The 21,720-nt window shown below is 33.7% G+C and overlaps 4 protein-coding genes across 5 annotated transcripts; 2 read left to right on the top strand and 2 right to left on the bottom strand.

Annotated features, from left to right (window-relative positions):
* The first annotated feature begins 581 nt into the window (after positions 1-581).
* Positions 582-3,864, top strand: LOC123215958 (UDP-D-xylose:L-fucose alpha-1,3-D-xylosyltransferase MGP4-like). The gene is made up of 4 exons (XM_044636283.1): positions 582-1,313; positions 1,626-1,787; positions 1,921-2,136; positions 3,169-3,864. Exons 1-4 carry the CDS (start codon positions 834-836, stop codon positions 3,376-3,378), a joined length of 1,068 nt encoding a protein of 355 aa, XP_044492218.1. The 5' UTR covers positions 582-833; the 3' UTR covers positions 3,379-3,864.
* Positions 3,865-4,936: 1,072 nt separating this feature from the next.
* LOC123216716 lies at positions 4,937-12,472 on the top strand. The gene is made up of 14 exons (XM_044637242.1): positions 4,937-5,649; positions 5,770-5,856; positions 6,163-6,272; positions 6,475-6,525; positions 7,420-7,591; positions 7,785-8,102; positions 8,208-8,411; positions 8,994-9,479; positions 9,651-9,860; positions 10,082-10,270; positions 10,851-11,014; positions 11,135-11,287; positions 11,388-11,466; positions 11,695-12,472. The coding sequence occupies exons 1-14, from the start codon at positions 5,215-5,217 to the stop codon at positions 12,142-12,144; spliced, it is 3,108 nt and encodes a 1,035-aa protein (XP_044493177.1). The 5' UTR covers positions 4,937-5,214; the 3' UTR covers positions 12,145-12,472.
* A 44-nt stretch (positions 12,473-12,516) lies between these two features.
* Positions 12,517-15,091, bottom strand: LOC123216717 (rRNA-processing protein FCF1 homolog). Of its 2 annotated transcripts, XM_044637243.1 has the most exons (9): positions 14,797-15,089; positions 14,640-14,705; positions 14,443-14,548; positions 14,206-14,248; positions 13,938-14,010; positions 13,669-13,756; positions 13,331-13,387; positions 13,167-13,245; positions 12,517-12,904 (listed from the first exon to the last, which is right to left on the bottom strand). In XM_044637243.1, the coding sequence occupies exons 1-9, from the start codon at positions 14,865-14,867 to the stop codon at positions 12,891-12,893; spliced, it is 597 nt and encodes a 198-aa protein (XP_044493178.1). In that variant the 5' UTR covers positions 14,868-15,089; the 3' UTR covers positions 12,517-12,890. The 2 variants fall into 2 exon arrangements, with proteins under 2 accessions (XP_044493178.1, XP_044493179.1); XM_044637244.1 differs by lacking the exons at positions 13,167-13,245; positions 13,331-13,387 and having other exon boundaries at positions 14,797-15,091.
* An 866-nt stretch (positions 15,092-15,957) lies between these two features.
* LOC123215669 (acidic endochitinase-like) lies at positions 15,958-17,130 on the bottom strand. Its single transcript, XM_044635864.1, has 2 exons — positions 16,705-17,130; positions 15,958-16,617 (listed from the first exon to the last, which is right to left on the bottom strand). The coding sequence occupies exons 1-2, from the start codon at positions 17,094-17,096 to the stop codon at positions 16,089-16,091; spliced, it is 921 nt and encodes a 306-aa protein (XP_044491799.1). The 5' UTR covers positions 17,097-17,130; the 3' UTR covers positions 15,958-16,088.
* Positions 17,131-21,720: the final 4,590 nt, after the last annotated feature.

Raw genomic sequence — 21,720 nt, 5'->3', positions numbered from 1 at the left:
GTTGTCCTGCTGTATTTGTATATTGGTTCTGCAATTGGTGAAATGGTAATTGAATCTTGATTGCGGATGTGATTATTTAAATAACCAGGCCAGCAATGAAATGATTTGCAGTTTTTGCTACCAGTGAAAAGTATAATACTAGTCACTCGAATTGCCTTTGCTTTGGGGCAGACTTTCTGTTTTAAGAAAACTAAGGGAAAATTTTAAGTTGGAATTATAAAGGATTAACAGATAATTAAAAATGAGTCTTGGACAGGATGAGGCCAATCCAATCGAATCCATGACTATGCTAAAACGAGTTTATTTTGATTTAGAGAGTTTAATTCAAGATCATTTGTTTATTTATTTAATTATATTATTTATTTAATAAATAATACTGATCATTTTTTTAATAATACTGTTTATTTTGTTAATAATTTTAAAATTTTTTTATAATAATATTATGTATTATCTCAAATTCATACTAAATATTAAAGATTAAATTCAAACTTTGCACAGGTCCAGACTGGTCAAACTCTCAAGTCTTATGAATCCACCCTTAGTCATGCGCGGGTAATTACTCGTCTTACCTAGCCGGCTAGCTGGAGCCAGTTGGTCTACACAAAGGCAAAAGCGAGCAGTGTGTATCCGACTTCGGATCCGTGCATTCAAGTCGGACAGAAAGAAGAAGACCCGACCCTATTACCGAAATTGAGAGCACATCACAAGAGATCCAATCTAAAAGTCTCCACCGACAGGAAACTACTGAAGCTTCCTAGCGTATTAGATCACACCAAATCATTCAGAAAAATTCTGAAATCGATTTTTCAGTTTATTGTTGATAAGTTGCAAAAATGTCTCAGTTCCTTCACCAAAGACCTTTACACATTCCGTTTTCAGATCCCTATCCAATTTCTCCACGCAATTCAACATCTTTTGAAAGACCAATGTCGCTTCTTAATCGAACTGCTCTTCTGGTCTTGCTCACTCTCTTAGTCCTACTCGGAGTAATCCTTCCCTGGGTTGGAACGCCTCGATTCATGTTCCCAAACACCACCTCTTCCCTCGCTAAATGGCGCGATTACACTCTGTCTCAAGCAGTGTCGTTCGTCGCCAAGAACGGGACTGTGATTGTTTGTGCTGTGAGTCAACCTTACTTACCATTTCTGAATAACTGGTTGATTAGTATTAGCAGGCAAAAGCACCAAGATAAAGTTCTGGTGATTGCAGAGGATTATGCCACCCTTTATAAGGTTAACGAGAAATGGCCAGGTCACGCCGTGCTCGTTCCCCCTGCTCCTGATTCACAAACTGCCCATAAGTTTGGTTCTCAGGTTAACTCTTCTTCTATGACTATACCAAAAGACGATTTAAGTTTATGATGTTTCTTGATCAGCTTTGTGTGCCTTAAACATTATTTGATCTACTGTTGATTTGACTCTTTGTTGGATTAGTTTGTTATTCATCATGTATTATATAGCTTAGGGCTTTGTGTTCGCTATAATGCTGATAAGATAATTAACATTTCTTGTATGTGTTATACTCAGCTAAGTTGTTTTGACTTAATTGTCGGTCCATGGGTTAGTTAATTGAGTTAACTGCTTGTGAAATGCTGAAATGGTGTTGATTTTGGCTTTACTGTGTAGGGATTCTTTAATTTTACATCTCGAAGGCCTCGTCATCTGCTGCATATATTGGAGCTTGGGTATAATGTTATGTACAATGATGTTGATATGGTCTGGTTGGGAGATCCATTTCCATATTTAAAGGGAAGTCATGATGTGTACTTCACTGATGACATGGCAGCGGTATGCACTAATGTTACTACTACCTTTATATGTTATTTGTTGGTGAAGCTTTGATTCTATGCTGCATAATATTGTGTATCATAGTATAAACTTTTCTTTTCCAATGATGCTTTTTCTCTCTTTGGTGAAGCAGGTTAAGCCACTTAACCACTCCCATAATCTGCCGCCTCCTGGGAAAAAAGGGCGCACTTATATATGTAGCTGTATGATTTTCATGAGGCCCACTGATGGAGCGAAACTAGTTATGAAGAAATGGATTGAAGAGCTTCAGGCTCAACCATGGTCCAAAGCAAAGAAAGCAAATGATCAGCCTGCGTTTAACTGGGCACTGAATAGAACAGCTGGGCAGGTAAGTTCCTTGTGTGTTCTTGGCTTGCATCCTTGGTTCCTAGAAATTTCAGTCATTTAATTTTCATGTCAAAGTGCTTAGTCACCAGAAGGTGATCGACAAATTTGAGGTCTATGAATGAAAATTAGTTTGTTGAATGCTTTAGCTGTGTAGCCTGACTTGTGTGAAGCATTCTCAATTCTTGGCTTATTCAAATTATGGTCATAGATGACTAAGTTCTTGACATCATCCTGCTCAAGATGGGGTAAAATGTGAAATTTACTGTTTATACAAGTTGCAGGAATTAGCTCAGCGCGTGATTTTTATTCTTTGGGTTTATCAAATTATCACTGTAAATTCTTAATTGTACTTATATGTGTACTTTATATATGTTTATTTTAACCTAATGAAAGAATTGCATGTTTCTAAGTTAATCATTGCTTTATTTCAATTGTTTTCGATCAAATGTAAGAGAACTATAAGGTTTCGTATGTAATTCAAAACTGTAAGGATCATACCTGACGCATTGTAAAACTAGAGTGTCCTGGTTCTGCATCTTGTCCTTTGAAAACCTTGGCAACATATGTGCAGTGATTTGTGCCTTCATAATTGAAATGAAATGTTAGCCGTGTTTATTTTGGAAGGCTTTTGTTGATCAAACAGAATATTTGGATTAGTTTGTTTTATGGTGCTCGTTAGATGCCTGAATAATGAGAATTATGATAGGAAACTGTCCAATGCATTTTTACACTGTTGATATCATCCTGCTAATTCCATCTGTTACGCTTTAGCTTCAAAACTCTATTTTGTCTATTGGGTTTCACATGTGTGTTAATCAATTCCATTTCTAATAGCGTGCCTTTGTGCTCGAGGAAGTACTATTCTGGAAATCAGTAGTGCTTTGGTTAGTCTACATTATCATTTTCCTTTGCTGTTGTCTCATTGGATATACATATATGTATATGTGCTTTCTGGATAACATTTCAAAAATTATCTTCAGACATTTATTGCTTGGATTCATTTGATGATTAATTACTTCTGATATCTCTATAGGTGGATCTGTACCTGCTGCCCCAGGCAGCATTTCCAACAGGAGGACTGTACTTCAAAAACCAGACATGGGTACAGGAAACTAAAGGAGTGCATGTAATCGTACATAATAATTATATCACAGGTTTTGATAAAAAGATAAAACGCTTCCGTGATTATAGTCTCTGGTTGGTGGATGATTATGCCCTCGAGTCACCTTTGGGCAGGTTATAACAAGGGGGGAAATTATATGATGTCTTTGTGCTGAATTAATGAGCATTATTTGTCAAAAGTTGATGGAGTTCAACTTGCCAATGGATCATCCTCCTGGTTATGAGCCAGCATCATGGAATCGAAGAGAGGAATGTGAAAATTGTTGCAGTGGTACTGATGATGGGAGTTCTTCATTGTATTTTTGGCTGGGTTAAGTTTGCAAAAGTCAGATGGTATTGTATTTAAAAAAGGCCTGTGTTGTGTTGACATTGGTTGGGCAATGAAGGGAAATTCATTACAAAACAAAAAAGGTCACTGCAAATGTTTCTGTGTCAACTTGTTTAACCAATCAGATTGTACTTCACCTCCTTTTTTTTTTTTTTCTATTTTAATTTTCATCAATAATTTATGTATGAAAATTCGAAAATGAAGACTGGAGAGTGGTTGGGTGAATTTTTTGGTTGATCTCTTCATCTGGTTGAATAGTATTAACGCCGATTGTCTTAAGGATGATGTCACAACAAGTCCATCAACATTTGTCGTGCTTCTTGTATTCATTTTTAAACCTAGTTTAGTGATAAATAGGCTTTGCGGACCATTTCCAATTAATTCAGTTAATTTCAAATAAATAAATAAAAATAGTAATTAATTATTGGCGAATAATCAATCATTTTTCCCAAAACATTTACGGCCAAAGGACTTATTTCCATTTCAAAATTTGTTATATTTTTTTAAATTGGTAGTAATTAATTATTAAAAATTTAAATATCTATACGTGGATTGTTAAAATAAATAGAATTAATTAACATTATCTATTTTTTTTATATTTAAAAAATTAATAATTTTTTTAATATTAAATTTTAAAATATTATATTTTCTTTTCTACGGTTTCTTGTTTTATTTTCTAACACCATCTCTAATCGACTTTGGTCTTTCTCTTTTTTCTAACACTGTCTTTAGATGAAGGTTGACAAAAATATTGTTTCCATCTTTGGCATCTTTGTTTGAAGACAGTGTCTAAAAAAAAAAAGAAAGAGATGCTAATAAAAAATTAAAAAAAAACCTTAAAAAAGTAATAATATATCAAAGTTTAATTAAAAAATTAATTTTTTAAATTAAAAAAATCAAGTAATTTTAATCCTTAACAAAAAAACCATAAATAAAATATTTAAATTTTTAATAATAAATAATAAATTTTGGATGGGATAAGTCTTTGGCCTTATAATAATAACACACAATTATTATCTATCCCCTTTCGTTTTCAACAATAGCCCCTTCCGCTCTTACACATAAAACAAAGGCATATGACATTAGATGTTCATGCACCCATTACTTTAGCTCCACGTGTATAAATATAACGGTCCTATCATGCAGATTTTAAAATTGATGAGAAAATTGGATGTAAAATAATAATTAAATAAATAATTTTGTGTAATAAGAAGCTTGGATATTTAAACATTTGCCCTCGGCTTCATTTTTTTTTTATTATCCTGATTTCTCGTTAATTATATTCTACTGTTCTAGCAAGAAGTCTCCCTTCCTCTTTGACAAATTACGGACCGACACAGAGGGGGAAAGGCACCTCTCCTCACTCATTAATTAAGATATCTCCTCTCTCTCTCTCTCTCTCTCTCTCTCTCTAGTCTGAGCGTGACCATTCTTTTACTCAGCTCACAAGCATCCTTTACTCTCTCATCTTCTGCTTAAACACTCTCAATTCTTTATTGGAATTAATTCTCTTAGTGATACCCCTTTTGTTTGTATCATTCTTCTTCTTCTTTCTTTCCTGATTTGCATGTGTTTGTTTTGACGCGCCTTCTTTCTTTTCTTTTTTATGTAATTTTGATGGCAATGTAAATGGGTTCTTTAGAAAGTGGGGTATTTCCATTCAAGAGAGAGAATCTTGGCCGTTCTTCATCAAGAACTGAGAGGCACCCCTTTTTACAGAGACATAGATCGAGATTTTCGCGTTTCTTGTTTTTCAAGAAGCTAGATTATCTACAATGGATTTGCGCAGTTGCTGTGTTCTTGGTCTTTGTTGTTATTTTTCAGATGTTTTTACCTGGTTCAGTAATGGATGAATCTGATGATTCATTGCACCAAATGGATGTAGTCCCTCCAGATTTGATGTTCTTGAAAGAGATGGGCCTCTTGGATTTTGGAGAAGATATTACATTTAAGCCCTTAAAGCTTATGGAGAAATTTCAAAGAGAAAACAGAGAATTTAATTTGACCAATGTTTTTAATAGGACTCAACACCGTTTTGGGTACAGAAAGCCCCAGCTTGCATTGGTCAGTATTCTGCAGTAGTTCTCAAAAGTTTAAATAATGTGTTAATGGGTTTGCTTGGTTTCTTGTTTTTGTTTTATTTGTGTTATAGTTTTTTTTTTTTTTTTTGGTTTCCACTTGAAGGTTTTTGCGGATCTGTTGGTTGATCCACAGCAATTGCTAATGGTGACCGTTGCAACTGCATTGCAAGAGATTGGCTATTCAATTCAGGTACTGGACTGACCTTTGTACGTTATATCTTCTGTTAAGCTTAACTTGTGGCAGTGAAGAAGTTTTTGGATCGCTTCAGTTTCAATTTTATTCATCTTAGCTATCCTTGTGGTCAATCAATATTCTTTTGATTCAATTGCTTGAATAAGTGCATAGAATAAGCAAAGTAAAAGTAGTCATGAACCTAACCCAAGGCTCGAAAATATGAAGTTTCAGTTGGTTAATCATGCTATATGTACTGCATTAGACATAAGGGGATAAACAAATTTGTCTCAGTATCACATACGTTTTAGTTTCGTTTGGCAGGTTTACTCCATTGCAGATGGTCCTGCATATGGAGTCTGGAAAAACATTGGAGTTACAGTTACCATTCTTCAAACCAGTGACAAGATCAAGAATTTTGTAAATTGGCTGAAGTATGTGTTTCATGTTGATAAGTTTCTTATTTTTTGTGTTAAGCCTTCTAACTCCAGCAAATGGAGTGGTAATGTGTTCAATTTTTGAACAACTTACTCATTATTGGGGCTCTCTCTGATCTATTGAATGTTTTCTATAGGCAACTTTACATATAATGGATTTAGGTTATTTTACATTATGATGTAATTTTTTTTTTTGCAGCTATGATGGCATAGTTGTGAACTCTCTTGAAGCCAAGGGTATCTTTTCCCTGTAAGATATTCATTTTGTTTTCTCTTTATATTTTGAAATTTGCTTCTCAAGGTCGTTGCTTTTCTTCCCTCATCCATATTTCCTTCATCCTATGTTTTTATTTTATTTCTTTTGTTGTCTAGACTCTAAGGAGGTGTTTCGTTTGGGGTAATAAAAAGTAAAATAGAAAGTAATTTAATTACTAACTCTGCTTTAACTATCAAAAAATTACCAAAGCAATCTTAATTTTGTTATAATTTTATCCTCACCTATTAAATTTTTAGAACAAATATATCATCATTTTCAATTAAAATAACAAGTAACATGATAACAACATAAAAAATCCTAATACATTATTAACAAAGAGAATATTTTAGAAAATGTACAAAGCAAATAGACATGTTAATTTAATTAAACATGATACTAATTTATACTAAATAATCATTTAAAGGCATTTAAATAAAATAATATTCTAGTATGATCAATTAAACACAATAATTACTTATACATGTCAATATTATCAAACATAGAAATAATTTATATTTAGTAATTTTCTAAGTCATCTATTTTTGTGATAATTTTCATTTTTTGTCATAAAAGATTATCCGAACCAAGCATACCTTCAGGTTAAGATGCATTTGCAGTGACACTGTTCACTTGAATGATCTTTAGAATTCCAGAAGATTTTCCAATGCAACATATATGATATTCTAGGATTAGAGACAATGCCTTTGGATGTAAATTGGATTTGGTATGCAGTTTGTGACCTAAACACTTGTAGCAGTGATTGGAGATGCAATCTTTTTGCTTCCTTTACTTCAGACCTTGCTTCAGGATTGGACTTGATTGTGCTCGATTTTATTTTCTTTTTTAATTGTTATCAGTCGGTTAACATCATGGTTTTACTTTTTACAGTCTCATGCAGGAACCCTTCAAGTCTTTGCCTCTCATATGGACCATCCATGAAAAAACACTCGCTATTCATTCTAGACAATATCCTTCAAATGGGCAACTTGAGCTTGTGAATGAGTGGAAAAGAGTTTTCAACCGTGCCACTGTTGTTGTATTCCCTGACTATGTTTTGCCGGTAATAACACACATTGATTGCATACATCTTTTTAGACACTTTCTCATTTTAAAGGCAATAAATATCATGGTCATTAGTATTCAGGACAGTTGCATCTATGTATCATCTGGTACAAATATATGCTCTGCATTTGGATTGGTGCTGAAGTCTGGATTGATTCCCAATGATTTTTTCCTTTCTGTGCTTTCTACAGATAATATACTCTGCATTTGATTCTGGAAACTATTATGTTATTCCGGGTTCTCCTGCTGGAGCATGGAAAGCTGATAACAAAGTGGCTTTTTACAACAATAGTATACGTGTCAAGATGGGCTATAGTGCTGATGATCTTGTCATAGCAATTGTAGGAAGCCAATTTCTGTACAGGGGTTTATGGCTGGAGCATGCCATTATTTTACAGGCTTTATTGCCACTTTTTCCTGACTCTGTAGTGGAAAATGAATCAAATTCTTATATCAAAATCATGATTCTGAGCAGGGATTCATCTTTAAATTACAGCATTGCTATTGAGGTTTGGCATAAACTACATATCTTCAAAATTGTGGTTCTAGTTGATTGTGTACAAACTTTTCTAATCATCTAGTTGGTTAACCAGCATTTTTTCTCTGTCCCTCAGGCCGTTGCTCTTAACCTGCATTATCCTGCAGGAGTTGTGAAGCACATAGCTGTTGAAGAGGATGCTGATAGTGTTCTTAACATGGCCGATGTGGTGATATACGGATCCTTTGTTGAGGAGCAATCTTTTCCTGATATGTTGATGAAAGCCATGTGCTTTGGGAAACCAATCATAGCTCCAGACCTCTCCAACATCAAGAAATATGTATGCTTTTGATTCTTCAATGTCTTAGTTAAACTGGCTAACAAGTTGAACTTATAAATGCATACTTCCCTGCCATGAAAACTGTCCAATAGTTAGAGTAGGCATGTCTCTTTACCTATTTCCGGTTTTTGTTTCCTGGTAAATTCAAATACTGAAGTCAACTAAAATTAATAAGGTGTATTAGAATTTAACTAGATTTTTTCTTCTTAGCTGTAATAGCTTCTCATGCATCAAAAACTCGATTTATTTTCGGTTCGGTCATTTTGTGGTTTTTCTGCCTCTTAACTGCTACCATTGGTCTGATGGTTATCTGAAATTTAATCCCACATGAAGCCTGAAAAGCTCAAAGGGAAACCTATTGTTCGAAATTCACTATTTAAAACTAGCTATTGGCTGGGGGGACACATGGTTCAATCACAAGTGGATGTAAATATATGAGCTGTGTCCTTTGTACATTTTATAATTAGCAGCTCATGCAGCTTACTGGGTGTAGTAAATATCTGTCTATAAATCATCTTTTATTTATTTATTTATTTATTTTGGTTGTTGATGAAGTACTAACTGATTGGCAATAACAATTAGGTTGCTGACAGGGTGACTGGCTATCTTTTTCCTAAAGAAAATTTCAGAGTTCTGACAGAAATTGTATTGCAAGTAATTACAAAAGGAAAATTATCACCTCTGGCTCGCAATATTGCCTCAGTTGGAAGAGCTACAGCTAAGAACCTGATGGTTTTTGAAACTATTGAAAGTTATGCTTTGCTGCTAGAAAATGTTCTCAAGCTCCCATCAGAAGTTGCAATGCCAAAGGCTATTAGAGAACTTCCCCTCAAATTTAAGAAAGAATGGCAGTGGCAACTATTTAAAACCTTTTCAAATTCAACATATGAAGAAAGAACCTCAAGAAGTGAGAGATTTTTAAAGCAAGTTGAGGGACAGTGGAACCTTACACAAAGAGAGAGCTATGGTTCTATGCCTGCAACAGATGACTCATTTTTATATGAGATTTGGGAGGAAGAAAAATTATTTGGGATATTCAACATGAGAAAAAGGAGAGAGGAAGAAGAGGTAAAGAGTCGTGCTGAACAGTGACAATTCTTTCTCTCTCTTTTACTTTTTTAGAGGATAAAGCCTATGTATTGATATCAAGAATGTAACAAGAGAAGGGTGATTAAAAAAGAATAATATCTGATCCTGTTATTTGGTTTAGTTTTTCACATTCTCTGGAATTTTATGCAGTTGAAAGATAGAAGTGAACAATCTCATGGGACATGGGAGGAAGTGTATCGAAGTGCCAAAAGGGCTGATCGGTCTAAAAATGATTTGCATGAACGAGAGGACGGTGAACTTGAAAGGACAGGTCAACCATTGTGCATTTATGAACCTTATTACGGGGAAGGAACCTGGCCTTTTCTGCACCATAGATCGCTTTATCGTGGCATTGGATTGGTGCGTTGCATTTAAATTATCGAAACTGTGTATATCCTCTGTTATCTAAAGAAAAAAATTTATTATAGTAAAGTTTTAAGCTTCCCTCCTTTCTGTACTATTCTACGGTTTTGATGCTCATTCCCTAAATATACTATTATATAACTAATTTTTACTGGAACCTGCATGAAAGAATCTTCTTTTTTACATTTTTGATGTGGCTCCATCGGCTATATTTTCAGTCCACCAAAGGCAGAAGACCTGGAACAGATGATGTTGATGCACCCTCCCGTCTGCCACTCCTTAACAATCCTTACTACCGAGACAGCCTTGGTGAATATGGAGCCTTTTTCGCAATTGCAAACCGGATAGATCGTATGCACAAAAATGCCTGGATAGGATTTCAGTCTTGGAGAGTAACAGCAAACAAGGTTTTTGGCTCTTTGTCTCACCTTACTGCCCATCTGCTGTTGTTGATTTGTTATTTTACTTTGTAACTCTGCTTTAAGTTACCTTTACATCTTCATTGGAAATTAGAATACATTCAATCCTGAATACAGGTCTGGCAGACTGATCTTGTCAGGTTAGTGGGTTCAAACAGTTTTTAGTATGGAATGCAAATTTTAGCAAGAGAATTATTGTGCTACGCTATTAGATTAGTCAACATCAGCAGCCTCGTTCATGGTTATCTTATTGACATCATATCAATAACTTTTCTAATTAGTTTAAAATCGACATTCCTTTATGAAATGCCAAACTTATAGAGTAACATATCAAATTAAATGCACATATGGTTTTAATAGATTGTCATAAACTGTGTGGTTTGCATTTAGCTGTTGAGAGTTCTGCTAGTTAACATTAATTTTGATTAGTTATCGGAACAAAAAATTAGAATTTGGTGACATGAGTTTTGCTAGTAAGTCACTGCACACGTTTTGCACTCCATTTTCCAAGTATTGTTAGGGCTGGACATGAGTTTCTCTTTTTTTGTTGTCTGGGGCACATAAACAGGCATCATTGTCTAGGATTGCAGAAAACGAATTGCTAAATGCAATTCAAACACGAAGGCATGGTGACTCACTCTACTTTTGGGTTCGTATGGACATGGATTCAAGAAACCCCTTACAACAGGATTTCTGGTCGTTTTGTGATGCAATAAATGCTGGCAATTGCAAGTAAGAGCTGTTTAGTTGATAAATTAATTAAGCACAATTTTATTTTAAATTCTGACTTTATTTTCTATTTCTTTTATGAGAATATTTGACTTAGTTTCTCCAATTGATGAGTGGTTGAAGGTATGCATTTTCTGAGTCTCTCAAGAGAATGTATGGCATAAAGCATGATTTCAATGTTTTACCTCCCATGCCTGAAGATGGGGGTACATGGGCTGTTATGCAGAGTTGGGCTTTGCCAACAAAATCCTTCCTAGAATTTGTTATGTTCTCAAGGTAATTGTGGTTGCATGTATATCTCTGGATACTAGCAATGGGGCCTGTGCACATCTCATAAATAATTTATGAAATTGCCTCTATTGTTTCCTCATTGCAGGATGTTTGTGGATGCCTTGGATGCACACATGTATGATGAGCACCATCAAAATGGATACTGTTATCTGAGTATCTCAAGGGTACATTGCTTCTACTTAATATAATTGTGCTCTTTCTAAGAGAACAGTATTTTCCATATATAGACTTCATCATCATCTTGGGTTGATTCCATTTAACTGTAATCATTTTGAAGGGATCCGGCATTATATAAATACAAAATCTCAGTTTATGGTCCACTTAACTGTTATTTATTTGAAGGAATCTGGTATCCTTTATTTGTTGATTTCTCACATTTGTGGCCACTGCAGGACAAACATTGTTACTTACGTTTGCTTGAGCTACTTGTAAATGTCTGGGCATACCACAGTAGTAGAAGGATGATATATGTGAACCATGAGACCGGTGCAATGCAAGAACACCACAGCTTTAAGAGCCGAAGAGGTAAAATGTGGATCAAATGGTTCTCATACACCACTTTAAAAAGCATGGATGAGGACATGGCTGAAGAGACAGATTCCGACCACCCTACACGACGATGGTTGTGGCCATCAACAGGTGAGGTTGTATGGCAAGGTGTTATTGAGAGAGAGAGGAACCTTCGAAGTCGACAGAAAGAGAAGAGGAAGCAACAGAGTAAAGATAAACTTTTGAGGATGAAGAAACGACACCGGCAAAAGGTAATAGGCAGGTATGTGAAACCCCCACCTGAAGGAGAGACAGAAAATTCAAACTCAACAATGGTGAAACCAAGACTTTAGTAATGCCATATTGATTTTTGAAGGTTGTGGCGTCTAAGTAGATTGATCAAATAATTTTTTTAATTTTTAAACTCTCATCTGGTCGTTTTTTGGTCAGAAAGGAAGCACAAATATGTTATGTCCACGCTTGCTTCCTTCTGGTAATGGCCATTTGATGCTGACGAAAGGCAAATGTACAGAGGCAATTTTCTTTTTCATTTTTTAATGCCATTTCCAAGGTTGATACATTAAAGTGGAAGAAAAAGGCATGAATATTTGTAAAGACAAATCATCAGTGAATTTGTATAATTTTAGCTCTTTGGAAGTTCTAATTATTTTTTGCCCTCTATCCGCTAGTATCAAATTCTTTAGCATATGTTGTTGTCTATGTCATTGAAAATCAAATTCTTCCTCCATATTGACAATAATATTCCGCAATATAACGTTGACTAAAAGCCTTAAGCTACATTTTACAATTACAGTTTTCTGCAACCATATCAGCATTGCAGAAGTCTAAACAAAATTGTGCTGCCTGGACTCAGTAACCTTGGAAAAAAATAAAACTCGCAATGCAAAAAGAAGGTAGCATTCAAGATTCAAACTATTGTAATTCTACACTAAAATACAACCATGCTGTTGCATGCTATCTGCAGTCACCAGATCAAAATGATTTCAGTGAAAAAAATATTGGGGAGCTACAGCATTCCTAGTCGAGAGTAAGAATGAACCCATGAATACCGCATTTCTGAGTGACCATCCTCCCATCTTCAGATCCTTGGAGCTGCAACAAAATGCAACTTGTAAATGTCAAATTAAATATGAGGGGTAAAATTAAAATTTTAATTAAAGAAACACAACCAACCTATGAAACAATTTCAAAGTTATCACAGGATAAAATTGCATCATTCAACCAATTTCAATATTTTTTAAAATGATAAATATCCAATCTTAAAATTCAAGATTGCATCAGACACAATAATCCAATAGGAGTCAACCATGAATTTCCCAATACAACACCATTCACAGTTATGAATTCAGCCTACCTCCTCCAATTGTCGCCTCTGGGAACCCCTCGATTGAATAGTTATGTTGAGTAACGTATATTATCGGCACACCAAGAACCTGCCAAGAAACATAATTTTTTTCCTCATATGATGGGCTTTAGTTTCAAGTATCTCAGCGCCAAATTACAACTGGTTAACCTTACCTTCCGAATCCTTCTCTTTAAATCTCGATCACATGTAGCAACAATGAAGCATTTGTGCTGTTTCCAACAGAGTTCATGTAAGGTACAAGAAAACACCAGGAAAATTTTGTAATTTGGCTATCAATACAAACAATATACAGTGCAGCATCATTACCCAACTTAATTATAACCTCTCTTTCCTATCATAAACAAGGCCATTCATATTTCCAGAATTCAAAAAAATCTTAGATCAACGTCAATTTGACAATATAGGATGTCCAGAAAAGGTCAGCGAAAACTACACTGACCATGAATGACAATAAAATTTTTACAAAGCAGTCAATGGATGCCATTTGTACCTGTGTAACTCGATCAACAAGACAGTCATCAGCATATGTCCCTTTGTGAGTACAGGGTAGCCTCTCAAATCGAGGATTCTTAGCAATCCTATGAAGAACAAATGATTGAAAAGGAAATGAAAAACATTTAGCTGAAACCTATCCCCAAATTCCAATAAGAAGACATGAGAACATGTAGCTAATAATTAGAACCTTTTCACACCTACAACCAAAAATTGAACTTAAAGCTTGCTGATAAATTGCCTGAAATATAGCACTAGGGAACATACCTCAGAGCTACACGGTACTTCTGACCTAACTTCTCAAGCTCTGCCATCACACAATCCGTAATACAAGGAGTGCTTTAAGAATAAAAAAGGTAAAGAGATTTTAAAAAGACAAGAAGAGAATAAACTAAAATTTGAACATATTTTTCATTCAATTCATATGGTTACCCACGTTACTAATACACATTATCTCCTAAAACTTGTTCAAAACTTATAAAAGTAGAAAAGCTCTTATTAAAATAGAGTGGAAGTGCAGGAATTAAACACTCACATTTTGCATATAAGCAGTCCATCATTCCCTTCTCTAGATCCAACTAAAGAAAATTATAAAATAGAATGTAAGTTAAGCGAGTCAAAGCCCCACTCTTCAAAACAGTCAGTAATTTCAAAAACAAAAACTCAACGAGTAAGCAGAAATTGAGCATATTTAATAACCGATATCACTTAACTCTTAAATGGTATACTTTTAACATGAATAAAAAGAAAATTAAAAGCATAAAGAACCTACCTTATTCTGGATAGAGAAATTAATGAAGTTGGTGTCCACCAAGACCCGGTAAGGTGGCACCAATGTTGTGTTGTATTTGAAGAAAAGCGCCGTGGAAACATTTGGCCTAATTCATACACAAAATTTAAGCACTAATTAAGATAAATGAAAAATATTTTTCCTTATTTTGGTTTACATAAAATAGTAAAGAGGCTTACACATTTCTGGGAAGCTTTTCCTTGTTATGGTCTTTCTTATTGGGATTCAAAACCTCTTCTTTGTAACTAATAAAAATATTGAACAAAAATCAACATTAGTATTAGATAATAATAATTGAATATAAACAAACAGAAAAAATATAAAAATAGAATTTACTTTTTGATTGCTTTCTTGGTGATGATCTTCTTCATGGCTGGGAATTTAGCGGCCTTCTTGGCTCTTCCCATCTTTTCGATTTAAGGCTAACAAATACTTTTAAGAATTTTTAGTCTTTGGCTCACTGACAGGGATTCCCTCCACCAAAATTAACTGGACAACAATGAAATTTGCCATATGAAAGCAACATAATTCTGCAGAAAGTGTAGTAAGAAAACCGATGTGAAGAAAGCAAGCAATAATGGTGACTTACATATTTCCTTATGGCTTTGCTGTTTTTTTTCAACTTTAACCTAATTTATGGTGGCAACGCCATGGGCTTGAAATTAGATTGGGCTGAACCCAAGTTCAATCGATACTATCCAATACGGCGTCGCCTAGTTGTCTAGAATTTACGAAATAATAAATTGTACCCAAGAAGTCCAAACTTCAAATTTTCTTCATTCCAGCCCATTCCGTTGAAACGAATAATTTAACCCGATCTGACCGACATTCTCATCGGTCTGCCTTGTTGACCCGAAAGTCAGTAGTCAGCAGTCAATCATTACCGGAAAAGTGTTTATTGATAATTCGGAGTCCTTAAAATTCAATTCTGTTTTCTAAGTGGGTACCAGATGGAGTAGAGGCTGATAGCAGAGGACGACAATGTTTACAGGTCAAAGTAAACGGTAGAAAAGAAAATGGTAAGGTAGAAAATTTCCTCGATCGATATTGTCTGTTTTGGGCTTCAAACCCTCACAACTTTAAAACGCACGTGTCGTTCAAATTAAGAGCTTCAGGTTCCTATTTATATATAAGCTCAATAGATAGTGCGAGAGCGATGTAGGACTTCAGGTCACAACACACCGTTCATCGCTATCGTACTGTTAAGAGCTTTAGACTTTTGCTTATATACAAGCTCAGTAGACACGACGGGAGCAATGTTAGACTTCAGGTCATAATACACCCCTTCATCGCTATCATACTGATAACGTGTTATAAACAGCTCGATCGATATTATCCGCTTTAGGTTTCAGGCCCTCACGACGTTAAAACACTTCGTTCAAATTAAGAGCTTTAGACTTCTGCTTATATACAAACTCAATAGACAATACATGAGCGATGTAGGATTTCAGGTCACAACACTTTTACCCATTTTGATGAAATTTTAAGTCAAATTTCTGGATTCATAATAGGATATTTTTCTTTGCGTAAAATATAATTTTATTCCATCAAGAGAGTACTAAGGTAGTACTTATTGTTTAAGGCTTTAAGCCAATTATTAAGCCGAAGAAGAAAAAGCAGTAGTTGAATTAAACATTTGGCTTAATAGCAGAGCTATAGCCGTTGTCATATTGCCTTGACCAGAGCATGACACCTCCATAGTTTGCAGAAGTCTTAATAGTCGGTAAAATCTGAGAGTTAACCACATCAGGAGCAACATAGCCACTCCCTGCTGCTTCAGGAGACGCAGGTAGTCCCAGAAAAATCTGGCTTGAAGGTTGACTTGATGTCCACTGATTCCAACTGTTCTTCAGGTTGTCACCATTGCCAGAATATTCACAAGGATTGTTGTTGTAGAATTGGACCCAAATGTAATCAAATAAACCAGTGCTTATGGCACCGCCCATCCAAGCATCTGGGTATGGACATTGAGGAGCTGCTGTTAAGTACACCTTCTTCTGCTGGCTAAATCCTGATAAGGCCTTGGCCAGTTCGTCCCAGTGCTGTGTAGTGCCTCCCTCAATATCAAAATCAATACCATCTAAAACAGCGTCACCCAGTGGCCGTGAGCTTGATTGACCGCCAAGAAAATTGTTCCACAGGTAATTGGCAACTTGCCTGCAACATTAATTAATTAATTAATTACTCATTCTGTCAAACAGCAAAGCCACCAAAATGATAATTGTAATAAAAAATTAAGCATGCCTTGCATCATCAGCTGAGGCGAGGAAATAGCTTCCTGAAGCGCCTCCAATGGAGAGCATGACTTTAATTCCTTGACTTTGGCAAGCCTTTATGTCGGTGCTCAAACCAGTGCAGCCATTAGAGGCGGGATCACAGTGGCCGGCGAGGTTGAGTGACGGAGTCTGGCCATTACCAAAGGTGGATAAAAAAGCTATGTTAACAATTCCGTAATTGCCAGTGCCACAAGCATCTGCCAAGCTTCCTTCGTTTGAGTTCTGACCCCAGTAAACTGAAATCACGCCCGCATTAGAGCCGCTGAAGAAGACAGCTATTATCATGAGGATTAAGATTAGGGCTTTGCTTAGATATTGAGAAGCCATTGTGATGGGATAGTCTCTTGCTTCGCTTAACATTAATTGAGAAACATCGTCTTATATAGGCTAGTATATAACGTAACCATGCCTTCGTTCTAGCCCAGTTTACACGTTCAAGTCATGGTGGTTTAATTCTTGGATGTTAGGAAGTTTCAATTCAATTGTCTTCAAAAGAATTGTCAAAGTATTGTTTATTAATTATATTTAAAATCTGTGTTATTATAATTTGTTTGTTTTCTTTGTTAATTATGTTATTGTTTGGTCAATTCTTTCTCTTTAAAAACTCTGATTAATTCTATTTTTTTAAATTTAAATTTTTTTAATGAGAAAAAAAAAGGTCATTTTTTACCCAAATTTTAGTTAAAATTCAAAATCATACTGATAATAGATAAAAAAATTTAAAACCTACTAATGTGCTAATTATCTTCCAAATTTTTAGTTTGACGTAAAGATAAAATTGTTATTTTACCCATAAATCTTAAAACTTAAAAAATTTATATAATTTCTCTCTTTAATTTAGTAAACTCATATTTACCCATATAATAAAACTTAAAAAAATTCACTTTTTTTTCATTTACTAGTTTCATCACTGATGACTTAGGGAACTGACCAGTTATCAAAAAGAAGTGAAGGTATTCTCTGACGATAGACAACCCTTTATCATCTAGATCAAGAAGACTCAATGAAAGACAACACTTCGTTATTACATCTAGATGATTGTCTTTTATTGTCTTTCATAGTCCAATCTGAAAGCTAGATGAAAAACATCGATCATCAATCGAAATGATAGTGGCCAGAGAATGAAACAAACGTAGGGGTGAAATTAAACCTTTTAAACTTTGAAAATGGGTTAAAGTGTTAATTTTTAAAACTCGAGAAAGAAATTATATAAATTTTAAAGTTTTAGAGTTTTTAAGTAAAATGATGATTTTATCTCTTTTTCTAACTAAAAATTTAGAAAATATTTAGTTTATGTGTGAGTATTTAAATTTTTTATCTATTATAAATATAATTTTAAGGTTAAATTAAAATTTAGATGGGATGTAATCCTTTTCCTCTTTTAATAATTTAGTTTTACAAATTGCTTAAATTTTTATATTTTCTTATGTACAGAGAGGGTAATACTGATCCGTCAAATACCAAGCAAGCAGCCAGCCGGCCGTGTCCCAAATGTCAACAACGCGTTAGAAAAATAAAAAAAATCTGATGAGAACGGAGACATGATTGGCCCCAAAATTCTAAGAGAGAAGGAAATATACAAGATGATGGGAAATTTTAAAAAATAGCCAAAATGCCCTCCCATTAAGCCAAAATGCCCAAAATCACTATTTCCAAGCCAAAATGCCCAAAATCACTGTTCCAAAAAAAAAAAAGCCTATGACTTTTTTTAAATACCGAAATTGCCCTTTCCCTCATATTTATATAACTTTTCCACTAACTATAGGGGTTTTAAGGCAATTTTAGATAAATATGGAGGGTTTTTAGATATTTTACACTATAAAAGATTTTGATATATATTTATTTATTTAAAACTTTTTCTAAAATGACAAAATTACCCCTCCCTTCATTTATACAACTCTCCTCACTCACTATAGGGTTAAATGTAATTTAGGATAAATATGGGGGGTTTTTAGATATTTTACATTATAAAGGCATTTTCATATTTATTTATATATTTTATTACTTTTTCTAAAATGTCAAAAATACCCTTCCCCTCATCTATATAAACCCTCCTCACTCATTTTATTTCCACACACTTCTCATATCACTCAAACACTCACTCTCATTTTCATTTTTTTTCAACATCAATTAGTAGGGATTCGTTCGGACGAAGGAAGTTCGTATTTTTGAATTCGACTCGAAAAAATACTATTCATCAAAAAAAGGTATTTATATCAATCTTATCCTAAAACTTCATTTTATTTGTTAAGTATAGTTTTTATGTCGTTATATGGGGGTTAAATGTAATATGTGACAAGTATTGGGGGTTAAATGTAATTTAGGATAAATATGGGAGGTTTTCGGATATTTTACATTGTAAAGGCATTTTCATATTTATTTATATATTTTATTACTTTTTCTAAAATGTCAAAAATACCCTTCCCCTCATCTATATAAACCCTCTTCACTCATTTTATTTCCACACACTTCTCATATCACTCAAACACTCACTTTCATTTTCATTTTTTTTCAACATCAATTAGTAGGGATTCGTTCGGACGAAGGAAGTTCGTATTTCTGAATTCGACTCGAAAAAATACTATTCATCAAAAAAAGGTATTTATGTCAATCTTATCCTAAAACTTCATTTTATTTGTTAAGTATAGTTTTTATGTCGTAATATAGGGGTTAAATGCAATATGTGACAAGTATTGGGGGTTAAATATAATTTAGGATAAATATGAGAGGTTTTCGGATATTTTACATTGTAAAGGCATTTTCATATTTATTTATATATTTTATTACTTTTTCTAAAATGTCAAAAATACCCTTCCCCTCATCTATATAAACCCTCCTCACTCATTTTATTTCCACACACTTCTCATATCACTCAAACACTCACTCTCATTTTCATTTTTTTTCAACATCAATTAGTAGGGATTCGTTCGGACGAAGGAAGTTCGTATTTCTGAATTCGATTCGAAAAAATACTATTCATCAAAAAAAGGTATTTATGTCAATCTTATCCTAAAACTTCATTTTATTTGTTAAGTATAGTTTTTATGTCGTAATATGGGGGTTAAATGCAATATGTGACAAGTATTGGGGGTTAAATGTAATTTAGGATAAATATGGGAGGTTTTCGGATATTTTACATTGTAAAGGCATTTTCATATTTATTTATATATTTTATTACTTTTTCTAAAATGTCAAAAATACCCTTCCCCTCATCTATATAAACCCTCCTCACTCATTTTATTTCCACACACTTATATCACTCAAACACTCACTCTCATTTTCATTTTTTTTCAACATCAATTAGTAGGGATTCGTTCGGACGAAGGAAGTTCGTATTTTTGAATTCGACTCGAAAAAATACTATTCATCAAAAAAAGGTATTTATGTCAATCTTATCCTAAAACTTCATTTTATTTGTTAAGTATAGTTTTTATGTCGTAATATGGGGGTTAAATGCAATATGTGACAAGTATTAGGGGTTAAATGTAATTTAGGATAAAATGGGGGGTTTTTGGATATTTTACATTGTAAAGACATTTTCATATTTATTTATATATTTTTATTAATTTTTCTAAAATGTCAAAAATACCCTTCCCCTCATCTATATAAACCCTCCTTACTCATTTTATTTTCACACACTTCTCATATCACTCAAACACTCACTCTCATTTTCATTTTTTTTGTTAACATCAATTAGTAGGGATTCGTTCGGACGAAGGAAGTTCGTATTTCTAAATTTGATTCGAAAAATACTATTCATCAAAAAAAGGTATTTATGTCAATCTTACCCTAAAACTTCATTTTATTTGTTAAGTAAAGTTTTTATGTCATTGCAATGGGGTTAAATGTAATATTTGACAAGTATGGGGGGTTAAAATAATTTAGGATAAATATAGGGGGTTTTTGGATATTTTACATTGCTATGGGGGTTTTAGATATTTTACAATATATATAGGATTTATATAACATGTTAAAAATATATAGGGATTGCTTTGATACAAGACGACATACAAGAGTGTCAAATGAAATGTTATTAAAATTAGGACGTATTTTCATATTAAACATTGTAGGCGCATTATAATTAAAATTATAGGTTTTTTCGAGTTTCACCGCTTTAGGATATATCAATGCACATTTTTCTTATTTCTGAAGAATTTTTCGATTGTTGTCATTCTATGGTATTTCAACTTTTAGGATTCAAATTTCAGTTTTGTTTTTTCGAATTTCACTGTTTTAGCATATATCAACTCGTATTTTTCAGATTTTTTTAGAATTGTTCGATTAATACCATTCTAGGGTATTTCAATTTTTAGAATTTGAATTTAAGCTCAGTTTTTTTTTAAATTATCGTTTTAGGATATATCCACTAGTATTTTTCAGATTTCTGCAGAAATTATTTATTATTGACATTTTAAAGTAATTCAAAGTATAGAATTTGAATATCTATTTCAAAGTATAGATATTATAAAAACGTTTTAAATAGAACGTTATAAACAGATAGATGCATTTTGATATAAGATAACATACGAAAGTGTTATATAAATTGTTATATAAATTGTTAAATAATTATAGGGGGATAAATAACATATTAGAAAAATATGAGGTGTTTTTTTTAATTATTAATAATTGTACGGCTGATTTACATAGTTATTATTGATTTTTTTTTATACCTGAATAATTATCTTCAAAAACTTGTCATTGCAGGATTGATATTTAAAATGGAGGGTTATGCATCGGTTCGTTACCAAGGAGAATGGATTCAAGGTCGCAACAACACAATGAAATATGTTGGAGGAGCCAAACAATTGATTAAAATCCCTTATGGAACAACATTCGAGGGATTTATTGAGCTTTTGACGGAGTATTGCAGTATTGATCCAATGAAAAACTACATTCAAGTATCAATGAAGCCAAGAAAAATTGAGCTCGACTGTCCCATCCAGATCCAAAATGATGAAGATGTGCAAGGTCTTCTTGATATGTC

This window comes from Mangifera indica, chromosome 5 (assembly GCF_011075055.1).
Source record: "Mangifera indica cultivar Alphonso chromosome 5, CATAS_Mindica_2.1, whole genome shotgun sequence".
In the NCBI taxonomy this organism is placed as follows: Eukaryota; Viridiplantae; Streptophyta; class Magnoliopsida; order Sapindales; family Anacardiaceae; genus Mangifera; species Mangifera indica.
This window is presented reverse-complemented; position numbering and strand designations above follow the sequence as displayed.